The sequence below is a fragment of the Neoarius graeffei genome, chromosome 10 (assembly GCF_027579695.1).
Source record: "Neoarius graeffei isolate fNeoGra1 chromosome 10, fNeoGra1.pri, whole genome shotgun sequence".
In the NCBI taxonomy this organism is placed as follows: domain Eukaryota; kingdom Metazoa; phylum Chordata; class Actinopteri; order Siluriformes; family Ariidae; genus Neoarius; species Neoarius graeffei.
The window spans coordinates 78,238,581-78,251,369 of record NC_083578.1 but is presented as its reverse complement, the minus strand read 5'-3'; the positions used below and the strand labels follow the sequence as shown (position 1 = coordinate 78,251,369).

Here is a 12,789-nt window from a genome sequence, read left to right as displayed (position 1 = left end):
GATTTAAATTCACCTCGTTCGGTCCCCCCCACTTATAGGGAGGAAAAAACATCTATGCTGTCTTTCTTTGCATAAGGCAAACCTCAAAAATCAAAAGACTAATTACCATTCGGTTTATTGAGGTGCACAGCAGTACATACATAGTTGCAACTGCGCAGACTGCACAGGTTGCGAGCTCGAGCTTGGTTGCTATGGTTACCCACAAGAAGTTTGACAGGCATATCGGGGACAGCTCCTCCTAGTTCAGGACCCCAACACGGCATGATGAAGGGTGCCAAAAGGCAGAAAACGATTGCATCATTTAAAAAAAAAAAAAAACGACTGTAAGTAAACTGTGCCTTACTTTATCATATCACCTTGCAATTTTTTGATAGTCTGTTCAAAGTAATGTCGTAGTGAAAGTAAAATCGTACGGAGTAGAGATGCCTTTCTGGTAGCCTCCTTCTTTCGGTGGTAGCCTGTAGATACAGTGCTCAGAAGGCAGTTTTAATGTTTAATCTGGCGTTCCCTGCCATAATTTCAGCGAGCATATTGTTTCATAAGGAAACTTTGTGAAGAGTTGTTGACTGACTGCCGCTCACGCAACACACAGGCATAGTTAGAAAGTCAGGATGCACTGGTTTACACTTTACACACACACGTAGCCCAGCCTCTCGCTATGTTTAACAGTTGGAACTTAGCGGTTTTAAAACTGGTTTTGCAATTTCTGTGCGTGATGATAATGTGTAAACTTTGGATTTCCATAGGCCATGTTAAAATGTTATCATTGTCCTGGCCTGCAGGTAGTTCCTGGTGATGGCAGTGAGGGAGGTGAAATAACATGTATACACACTACCGTTCAAAAGTTTGGGGTCACCCAGACAATTTTGTGTTTTCCATGAAAAGTCACACTTTTATTTACCACCATAAGTTGTAAAATGAATAGAAAATATAGTCGAGACATTTTTCTGGCCATTTTGAGCATTTAATCGACCCCACAAATGTGATGCTCCAGAAACTCAATCTGCTCAAAGGAAGGTCAGTTTTATAGCTTCTCTAAAGAACTAAACTGTTTTCAGCTGTGCTAACATGATTGTACAAGGGTTTTCTAATCATCCATTAGCCTTCTGAGGCAATGAGCAAACACATTGTACCATTAGAACACTGGAGTGAGAGTTGCTGGAAATGGGCCTCTATACACCTATGGAGATATTGCACCAAAAACCAGACATTTGCAGCTAGAATAGTCATTTACCACATTAGCAATGTATAGAGCACGGGTGGGCAAATATTTTTTCCATGGGGCCACATGAGAAACAGGAAATTTTGTGGAGGGCCGGACCATAAGGCTGAACTAAATTCTGCATAATATTAATTGTATTTCTTTATATAAAGCAATAAATATCATTGTTTTTACAAGCTGCTAAGACTGGTAAGAGTATGGAAAAAAACGAGGTTGCCTTACAAAAAATGTCATTTATTCAATCAAATTTCCCAAAACAATGGTTAACAAAATGTGAACGTTTGTACCATTTTTTTTCAGTCACATTCACCCCAAAACACAAAGACATCAAAATATTGTCTTTCTACTCCAAATATCAAACAAGATACATCATATTATAATAATGATGCCCACATTTGTAGTCTAATCACCTCATTTGGTGTTTTTTATTTGTTCAGTGAGAGAAATCTAGTCTCTGTTGGTCTTTAACGAGTGCATCAAAGTCAGGTTGAATGTCTGAGGTGGAGATGCGAAGCACAGCTGAGAGATGATCATCAGTCCATTCGGTGTAGGAATCAGATCTACAGATCGGCTCGGGCTCCGGCGCCTGCTGGTGATGTCACACTATGTGATTGGCTGGACCGTTTGAAGGATGACGTACAAGTTTGTGGTTGGTCTGGACAAATTATGGAAGTAGTTATCGCGGGATTAGGTTTCGTGGGATTTCATGTCATGTTCATGTCGCGCGCATTGCATTTTTGTTGAACACAACTTCAAAATAAAAGCAATGCATATTCAGTCCATGCATGAGGTAAAATTAGAAAATACGTTTATTTTGTAATTTCTAATTAACCTTACGCGGGCAGGTCAGAATGAATCAAAGGGCCGGATGCGGCCTGCGGGCCGGAAAATGCCCAGGTCTGGTATAGAGTGTTCATTGAAAAGAACAGTGCTTTTCTTTCAAAAATAAGGACATTTCAAAGTGCCCCCAAACTTTTGAACAGTAGTGTGTGTGTGTGTATATATATATATATATATATGAGTTATTCCACGCTTATGGGTACTGAAATGGGGACATGAACTTATTCACCTAAAACCATTTCTTTTTTTACCATCAGGTCACAAAACATGTAATCTTTAATGAATGATATGTTAAAAGATAACTTTAATTTTCTGAGATGTAATAAAAACATATTTATATGCCAAAGTCAAGCCTATGAGTTCCAAAATGATGTCTGTTACATTACTTCTGTTACGATTGTCCATCTCGCGTCTGTTACAAATTAATTACAATCTAGCTCTATACCATGTTAATCTTATTGAAATAATGTGTATGTTTATTCTACTACACATGTTTATTAATTATATTTGCTAAAACATCACCTTCCTATGTTTCAAAAAGTAATTCTACATTGTTAAAATTGAGAATATATATGTCCACAACACTTCTGTTACGTTCTGACTTTGGCATATAAATATGTTTTTATTACATCTCAGAAAATTAAAGTTATCTTTTAATATATCATTCATTAAAGATTACGTTTTGTGACCTGATGGTAAAAAAAAGAAATGGTTTTAGGTGAATTTTTAAAAATAAGTTCATGTCCCCATTTCAGTACCCATAAGCGTGGAATCACTCATATATATATATATATACACACACACATATATATATATATATATATATATATATATATATATATATATATACATACAAAATGGAATCATTTGCTGACAGCTCAGTCCCCCCCAGTTCAAAAATCCTATCTGCGCCCCTGCCAGAGGGGCCCAAGAGAACATTTTCGATTTTCCAAAAACATGGGATCAGAGCAAATACAACACACTATTTGTTTCCCATAGGCTTCATGCTCACGCTAACACACTGCACATAGCTTCGACTGGGAATCCCCTCCCCAACTCACCTGAGAGTTTCGATCGTACGGGACCTCGCAATCAGCGCTTCTCACCAGAGACTTCCTCTAGGGCCGAGTCCATGTCACTGAGGAGGTGTGGGGAGCGATTTACGTCATTTTGACAGAACATAGTCGAAACATATATATCACGTGTCCACTCAACTCTCCACTGGGCCGTTCAGAGGAAATCAGGTTCACGGGCAATAACTACTAGTTAATAAAAATAAAGAAAAAAATCATTGAATTAGAAGGTGTGTACAAACTTTTGACTGGTACTGTATGTACACATTATTGCCATAAGTATGTGGTCACCTGATTGTCACGCTCATGTGTGGGCCTTCCCCAAACCGTTGCCACAAAGTTTGAAGCACACAATTTTCTAGAATGTCATTTGCTGTAGAATTAAGATTCTCTTTCATTGGATCAAAGGTTTCCAAACCTGTTTCACCATGACAATGCCCCTGTGCACAAAGCGCGGTCTATAGGGACATACAGTAATTTGCCCAGGTTGTGGCAGAAAAACTCGAGTGGCCCGAGCCTTGACCTCAACCCCAGCAAACACGTTTGGGATGAATTGGAATGCAGACAGCACACCAAGATACAAGATGCCTTTATTGTCACTGTACAAGTTGTCATTTGGAACAAGCCCGCTCTAGTTAAAGTATAAAAGTACTAAAATAAAAAAAAGTAATACAAACACAAATATACACAGTAAAATTATTGAGGTAGAACAGAATTATTGAGATAAAACAGAGTTATTGAGGTAATATGTACAAATGAAGGCGTAAGCCTCTATGGTGCACCTGTAGAAGTTCATCAGCAGCTGTTGAGGCAGTTGTGCTTTCCTCAAGGTCCTCAGGAAATGGAGCCTCTAAAGACCTTTTTTAGCCAGTGCCAAAGTGTTTGTGGTCCATGACAGGTCCTGGCTGATGTGTATGTCAAGAAATCGGAAATTCTGGACTACCTCCACACTCTCGCCGCTGATGCTGATGGAGTGGTGGCCTCCATGCTTCCGTCTCCTGAAGTCCACGATGAGTTCTTTTGTCTTTTTGGAGCTGAAGACGAGGTTGTTGTCTCGACTCCAGCACTCCAGTTTCTCGACTTCTTCCCAGTCAGCTGACTCGTTGTTATCTGAGATCAGACCTATCATGGTTGTATCGTCTGCAAACTTGCTAATGATGTTGGAATCATGTATGGGTTTGCAGACCTTGATCTGATGTCAGTGTCTGTCCTTAACAGCACACTTTCCCCATTTTCTCCCCGATTTCATCATCTGCCAGTCCCCTCCCACTAGCCAACTCTCCTCTATCACATGACAACTACCAACTTGGGGAAGCATGTACTTCCTCTGTGATATGTGAAGCCAGGTACCAGACCTTGACAAACCACTCGGAAAGTGCTATCTGCTGATTTCCACCCAGATGCTCGTAATTGATGAATATCATTCTGATTGATTGAACTCCCACACAGAGGGTATGGGCAATTGGTTGCCCGGAGCATCATTGAGATTCGAACACATGATCGCTTGATGATACGGAGAATGCTTTTCTGTTATTTCATTCCAGGGCCATGGAGCTTGCATGAAAGTACTGTATGGTAGAGTGTGCTAGGTGATATACTCAGGCCGTGGAAGCAAAGGCATCAAAAGGTGAAGAAACACACCCGCTCCCCTCGTGGTTGTCATGTATTTTTTATCATTACCTCCTTCTTTATGTATGACAGGTAAGCATGGTTGCTATGGCAACCAGCAAGGCAATAGGGTGTGATATATCTCCGTAAAGAGCCTTGAGTGCTGGTGTTCTCATAGTACGCTCACAAGATACCGAGTGCATCGGCTGCTATCACCATCAACTTCATCAATGGTCAGAAAAGTGGGTCTGCAAGACATGGCATTTTCACACTTTCCAACTAACACACACACACACACACACACACACACACACACGGAACTGTACATTTGTCGTTTTAAGGTGTTTTGTGTCAAGGGGAAGCTGCAGGGTTGATCTTTCAGATGTAAGGGCTGCTAAATGTCGGCTGAGATTTACACAAGCGCTTTGGCAAAGCTAAATCACAGAGCCTGATGTTTAAAGCATGAGAGCCAGACAGTAAAACGCTACTGAGGCATAGTCCACATCATTTAGAGTCATAGTTTTCTGCAGGAGCACTTTGAAACTTTTTTTTTTTTAAAGTTTACTTTTAAAAGTTGCTCTGAAAGTAAGCGTCTTCAGTGCTGCCAACATCTAACGCTGAGCAGAAATACATTCGGAACGGTGCGAAACAGCAAAAAAGCAGTAGGAACCTGTTAAAATGGATCCCGAGGCCCCAGTGACTGACATATTTATTTTTATTATTATATAATACCAATATAATCATATACGGGTCAGAAATTATCAGGGAAGTCAGAAGCTTTTTCTATTTTCCACTCAGTTATACTTAGATTTGCTCGGCAGAAAAACTCAGATGCCTGTGGTGCCCCAGTCTCTGTAAATCAAAAAACATAATCTGGACCACCATATTGAACTAGTCAGAGCAAGAAGGCATGTCTACCAGTTTCCTTACTCATGTGTTTGGATGGTTTGGCTTTGGAATGAACACTGAAGGGCATGACAGCATTTGACTTTTAGATGAGTTTCAAAATGTCATGCGGTGAGTAGCATCGCTGCCCCGCAGCTCCGGGCATCCGATTTCAATCCTGAGCTCGAATGTGAGTTTTGCATGTTCTTGTTGTGTCCATGGTGGTATCTTCTGGGTTCTCTGGTTTGTCCATGTCCCAAAAACATGCTGGGAGGTAAATTGGCGACCACAAATTGCCTCTAGGTGTGAATCTGTGTATGCATGGTGCCTTTCAATGGGCTGGCATCTATCCCTGGGTGTTCCCAACTCCCGCCAAGCGATAGCCTCCAGATTCACTGCAGCTCTGCCCAGGAAAAAAAAAAAAAAAATCACACTGAAGGTGAATGAATTAATGAGAACAGCTAATTTCAGGTACTTTCCCCTAAAATCACTGACTCACAATGAGGCTGATGATGAAATTTCAATCTAAACTAAATTATATCCATGAGAACAGCATTAAACTCAAGTGCAGAAATCTGAGACCCCACATAAACAGTTTCACCATACAGTTTAGTTTCAACTTTGAGAAAAGACTAGGAAAAAGAAACATGAACTTTCTTTAAAAATCCAAAATCAGGTATGATAATTGGCACCATTGAGTAAAATATGCCCGGAGGGAATGTAGATATTTAAATACGCAGTGTTCCATTTACAACATAATAGGCTATTACATGACTCAGATAGCTACTAACCCATTATCCTCCTTACCATTTTTTACAGTGTGACCATTGGCTAGATCATTAATACAACGCCTGGTAATGGCTGGTATTAGTAAAGAAAGGGTACTTTGGAAGTAATGGGGAATTTGTCATGCCTGCCTTAGGAAACAGCTGTGATTGGCTTTCTCCAATCTTCTGAGCATCAAAAACGAGTAATAATGTTTGCTGGGTGGCTTCGGAGTCATAAAACAGAAAAGCGTTCACCCGGTTGTTGGGAAATGCTCCAAATTTCACAGGAGTCCAACAAAGCAGCATTCACTTTGTTTACATGAATAAAATATTCCGGTACTTACCTATATTCCAAAATAAAACAATAATCCAAGTAAGCTGTTTGTATTGCTAATGAAAATAAATATTCCACTATTATTCTGTCCACATTCACTGGATATGAGCAATCGCGCTCTCTGATTGGCTACTCTACTACTAGGATATCAACTGATATACCGTGAGCAGAGAAAAACAAAATGGCGGAGCGTATTGCTGAACCAACCCAGGACAAGATAAAAACTCTACTCGAAAACAAACCCCAAAAAAATACAAAAAAAAAAAGCAAGAAAATATGGAATGAAAGTATTTCATGGGAAGAATGTATGGTGTTTTTTTTTCCCCCAAGAATTATTATTATAGCATTTTTCACAAATTTCTCCTGTCATTTCGCCGGTTTGTTTACATTCTAAGCGGAAATGATTTTGTCAGACATTTTGCATGAAGTTTTTATTTACAGTTAGGTCCATAAATATTTGGACAGAGACAACATTTTTCTAATTTTGGTTCTGTACATTACCACAATGAATGAATTTTGAACAAAACAATTCAGATGCAGTTGAAGTTCAGACTTTCAGCTTTAATTCAGTGGGTTGAACAAAATGATTGCATAAAAATGTGAGGAACTAAAGCATTTTTTAAACACAATCCCTTCATTTCAGGGGCTCAAAAGTAACTGGACAAATTAAATAATTGTAAATAAAATGCTCATTTCTAATACTTGGTTGAAAACCCTTTGTTGGCAATGACTGCCTGAAGTCTTGAACTCGTGGACATCACCAGACGCTGTGGTTCCTCCTTTTTAATGCTCTGCCAGGCCTTTACTGCAGCGCTTTTCAGTTGCTGTTTGTTTGTGGGCCTTTCTGTCTGAAGTTTAATCTTTAACAAGTGAAATGCATGCTCAATTGGGTTGAGATCAGGTGACTGACTTGGCCATTCAAGAATATTCCACTTCTTTGCTTTAATAAACTCCTGGGTTGCTTTGGCTTTATGTTTTGGGTCATTGTCCATCTGTATTATGAAACGCCGACCAATCAGTTTGGCTGCATTTGGCTGGATTTGAGCACACAGTATGTCTCTGAATACCTCAGAATTCATCCAGCTGCTTCTGTCCTGTGTCACATCATCAATAAACACTAGTGACCCAGTGCCACTGGCAGCCATGCATGCCCAAGCCATCACACTCCCTCCGCCGTGTTTTACAGATGATGTGGTATGCTTTGGATCATGAGCTGTACCATGCCTTCACCATACTTTTTTCTTTCCATCATTCTGGTAGAGGTTGATCTTGGTTTCATCTGTCCAAAGAATGTTCTTCCAGAACTGTGCTGGCTTTTTTAGATGTTTTTTAGCAAAGTCCAATCTAGCCTTTTTATTCTTGAGGCTTATGAGTGGCTTGCACCGTGCAGTGAACCCTCTGTATTTACTTTCATGCAGTCTTCTCTTTATGGTAGATTTGGATATTGATAGGCCTACCTCCTGGAGAGTGTTGTTCACTTGGTTGGCTGTTGTGAAGGGGTTTCTCTTCATTCTGCAATCATCCACCACTGTTCCACAATCTTCCAAATGCAAGCACCACACCTCAAATCAACTCCAGGCCTTTTATCTGCTTAATTGAGAATGACATAACGAAGGAATTGCCCACACCTGCCCATGTAATAGCCTTGGAGTCAATTGTCCAATTACTTTTGGTCCCTTTAAAAACAGGGTGGCACATGTTAAGGAGCTGAAACTCCTAAACCCTTCATCCAATTTTAATGTGGATACCCTCAAATGAAAGCTGAAAGTCTGGACTTTATGTCCATGTCCATTATATAACTATAACTTGATTATGTTTCAGTAAACAGATAAAAAAAAATTGTGTCAGTGTCCAAATATATATGGACCTAAATGTATTTATTTATTTATTACTTCCAGTAACATACCTCAAACTCCTGGGCCGCCTGCAGAAAAGACTGATCACTGGACTTGCACATATCTGTGTATACTGCGTATATTGCACAGTTTCTTGCACAGTTGTTTACTTGATTTGCACAGTTGTTTATTTTATCTTATTTCTATCTTGTTTATTTTATTTCTTATTTCTTAATATCTTAGAATAGACTTTGAATAGCTCCTTTATTCGAATAGACTGTCTTTATTTAGTATTTATTTATTTAGCACCTTAACGCCAAGCCAAATTCCTTATGATTGCAACAATTACTTGGCAATAAAGCTTTTTCTGATTCTGACTTGCAAAGAATAACAATAAAAATGCTTTGTTTCTCAAAATCCAGTGAATGTGGATAGAATAAAAACAGTTATTCCACTCAATCTCATCGCACATGGCTTATAGCCGACTCGGCGCTACGTGCCTCGTCGGCTATCAGCGCATGTACAACTCGATTTTGTCGAATAACTGTTAATTATTGTGCCTGAATGAACCCGACAGCTTCTGAATGATCCTTTCCGCTGTTGTTTTTTCACTCCAGCTGTTGTCAGAAACTCAGATCAACATGATGAAGGTTGTGAACTCTCTGCGTGACCTGCTCGACTCTGTGCATAAGGACGCTGGCGGCGAAAGGGGGCTCCTGAAGGCAGATCTGCTTCAGAGGGCTCCGGCGCGAGGGAGCTTCCGGCCCAGTGGCTGCACCAGAGGAGACGGTAATGAAAATCCTTAATAGGCAGTTGGCTATAATGAGCCTCACCGCACTACAGCCTGTAGACTTCCTTTAGGCTGGACTTTTCTCTTTGCAGGCTCTCTGAGTGACTGATGCCATTCGGAGGCAGCATGTGAAAGATGGCAGATATCGTATCTGCTTTGTTAAGATGATAAATGATCATGTTTGGCTTTTTTTTTCCCCCCCGCAGGCTCCCAACCGAGAGACTGCAGTGATATCTACGCCAGCGGACAGCGGGAAGACGGGATCTATTCTGTGTTTCCTATTCACTTCCCATCAGGCTTCCAGGTTTACTGTGACATGAACACTGACGGAGGTGGCTGGACGGTGAGTCCTGCTCTTGAACGCCAGGGTCTCTCCTGGTCAAACACCTTTTATACGGCAAATTTAGACTTGATAATTAGCTTGATAATTGAAGCTTTTGCTGCAGGGAAGACATTACACTGTGCTTAATGAATGACTCGGACTTATGAAACCGAATGTCTTAGTTTCATACCGTATATCCTGCAGTCTATAAAGTCGAAAGTCATTTCGCTTTAACACCCCAGCACACTGGATTTAAATGAAAGTAATGTCTGTGATGTTAATTACATGATGTCATGATCGAATTTGAATGATGTATGTAGAAATTTGCGTGAAATCTGTAAGACTTGATTTGCTGCTATACCCTGTGTAGGCAAATTCCCCTTGCACGTTCACATAAATGGTACTAGTGGCACTATTTATTGCGCTGATATTTACATTACTGTCTTGAAAACAATTATGTGTGAAAGTGCAGTCACACAGAAGTACAAGTGATTGCTCGTTAGCATCTCGCGTTGAAGCTTCCAAGCAGCAATTTACTGCCTGTTTATTTTCTTACGACTTTATTTGGAACACATGCAACAGATTCACTTGGTTGCTCAGTCAGGTTTCTGAGTCCAGGTGTGAACCCGAAGTGTGGATACGAGGTATAGTGGGGTCCACAATAAAAATCTGAGGTTATTTTGGAGTGATGGAGTGATGGGCGGTGGCACGGTGTTGTAGTGGTTAGCGCTGTCGCCTCACAGCAAGAAGGTCCGGGTTCGAGCCCCGTGGGCGGCGAGGGCCTTTCTGTGTGGAGTTTGCATGTTCTCCCCGTGTCCGCGTGGGTTTCCTCCGGGTGCTCCGGTTTCCCCCACAGTCCAAAGACATGCAGGTTAGGTTAACTGGTGACTCTAAATTGACCGTAGGTGTGAATGTGAGTGTGAATGGTTGTCTGTGTCTATGTGTCAGCCCTGTGGTGACCTGGTGACTTGTCCAGGGTGTACCCCGCCTTTCGCCCGTAGTCAGCTGGGATAGGCTCCAGCTTGCCTGCGACCCTGTAGAACAGGATAAAGCGGCTAGAGATAATGAGATGAGATGAGATGGAGTGATGGGCCATGGCTCTGCCCTGATCTTCCAGTGTGACATGGTGATTGAGTTGAGGTAATTATACAATAGCAGCGTTTCCTCTAAGTTTACTGGTTTGGGGTGCTGGATGAGGATGGTCACCTGCAGGACTCCTCCCCGCAACTCCTCTTACAGAACATTTGGACCTGAACAAACAGTTAAAGGAGTCATATTTAAGTCTTCGTGTTTATTTTAGAACAATTTTTACAATAGAATTGCACTCCCGTGTTTTTTTGGACCTTAAAATGTGTGTGTGGGGGGACACAGGGTCCTGTTGGAGGAGTGCCCCCCCCCCAAATATAATGGCAAGGGAAACACTGTATAGTTATGGCCAGGCACTGCCCAAACTGATAATCACATCATCAGCTTTTCTTTGGTTAATCAAACACAAGGTACACCACCACTCTTACCAGAGTGGTTGGAGGTTTAATGCCTTGCTCAAAGGCACTTTAGCTGGTCCAGGGAATCAAACCAGCAACCTTTTGGTCCCAAAGCTGCATCTCTAACCATTAGGCCATGGCTTCCTCCCTTCCACCCTTTTCAATCACCATAATATCACTATCACACATTTTATTAGTTATCTCTGCCAACTGTGTTGTAGGAGGTTATGTTTTTGTTTATTTGTTTGTTCCCAACGTAACTCAAAAAGTAGTGATTGGATTTTGATGAAATTTGGAGGAAGGGTGAGCCATGGGCCAAGGAACAATTGATTAGATTTTGATGCAAATCTGGATATGTATGTAAACACAGTAAGCATCTGGATATTCTAATATTTGACTTGGAAAGCTATGCTACATTATTAGCTCATCTGGCCATCAGGCCAATGAGCTATTGCCATGGCATGGCGTGGCGTCCGTCATCCGTCGTTCACAATTCAGTTAAATCGTATCTCCTCTGTCTATTCTCAACAGATTCCAGTTCTGATTGTTTTGTTTGAAAGAACTAGTCCTTCTGTACAACTCTTGTATTGTCAATTTTGTGCTAGCAAACTGCAAATTAGGTCACAGAGTTTTCAGACTTTTCACTAGAATTGTATCTCCTCTCTCATTTCTCACCCGATTCCAGTTCTGATCGATGTTTTGGGTAGATCTTCCCTTGAGGAACAAAACTTGGTTGTTTGTTGATTTTCCTGTTGTAATCAATTTGTTTACATCTTTGTTTATTTTCAGTTAAACCATATCTCTGGGTGGCACAGTGGTTAGCACTGTCGTCTCACAGCAAGAAGGTCCGGGTTTGAGCCCCGTGGCCGGCGAGGGCATTTCTGTGCGGAGTTTGCATGTTCTCCCCATGTCCGCGTGGGTTTGCTCCGGTTTCCCCCAAAGACATGCAGGTTAGGTTAACTGGTGACTCTAAATTGACCGTAGGTGTGAATGGTTGTCTGTGTCTATGTGTCAGCCCTGTGATGACTTGGCGACTTGTCCAGGGTGTACCCCGCCTTTCGCCCATAGTCAGCTGGGATAGGCTCCAGCTTGCCTGCGACCCTGTAGAACAGGATAAAGCAGCTAGAGATAATGAGATGAGATCATATCTCCTCCCTCTGTTTTCACGGGATTTCAGTTCTGATTGTTTTGTCTGAAAGAACTCAACCTTCTGCACAAAACTTGGCCATTGTATTGTCAAATTTCTTTTTTAAGATATTTTTTGGGCTTTTTTCACCTTTATTGGATAGGACAGTGTAGAGACAGGACAGGAAATGAGTGGGAGAGAGAGACAGGATCGGGAAATGACCTCGGGTCGGAACCGAACCCAGGTCCCTGGATTTATGGTATGGCGCCTTAGCCACCTGAGCCACAACACCCCCGTGTTGTCAAATTTCTGCTAATGAACTGGGGTGGGTTTCCCAAAAGCCTCTTAACCCTAAGAGCATCTTAACTAGGAGAGAGAGAGAGAGAGAGGGAGAGTGTTCATTGTGCTGCTCGCACTACCATTTAATGATGATCTTTGTCCCCTCCTAGAACTGCCACCTTATTGTGGTGGAGGGGTTTGTGTGCTTGAATGATCCTAGGAGC

At 41.4% G+C, this 12,789-nt stretch overlaps 1 protein-coding gene across 1 annotated transcript in view; it reads left to right on the top strand.

Moving 5' to 3' along the window:
* The window catches only part of LOC132893330 (fibrinogen C domain-containing protein 1-like), a 255,687-nt gene that overhangs the window by 104,183 nt on the left and 138,715 nt on the right, over positions 1-12,789 (top strand). Inside the window, exons 3-4 of the mRNA XM_060932353.1 lie at positions 9,182-9,353; positions 9,561-9,697. Of these exons, the coding sequence (XP_060788336.1) occupies positions 9,182-9,353; positions 9,561-9,697 (309 nt within the window). The remainder of the gene's footprint in view (positions 1-9,181; positions 9,354-9,560; positions 9,698-12,789) is intronic.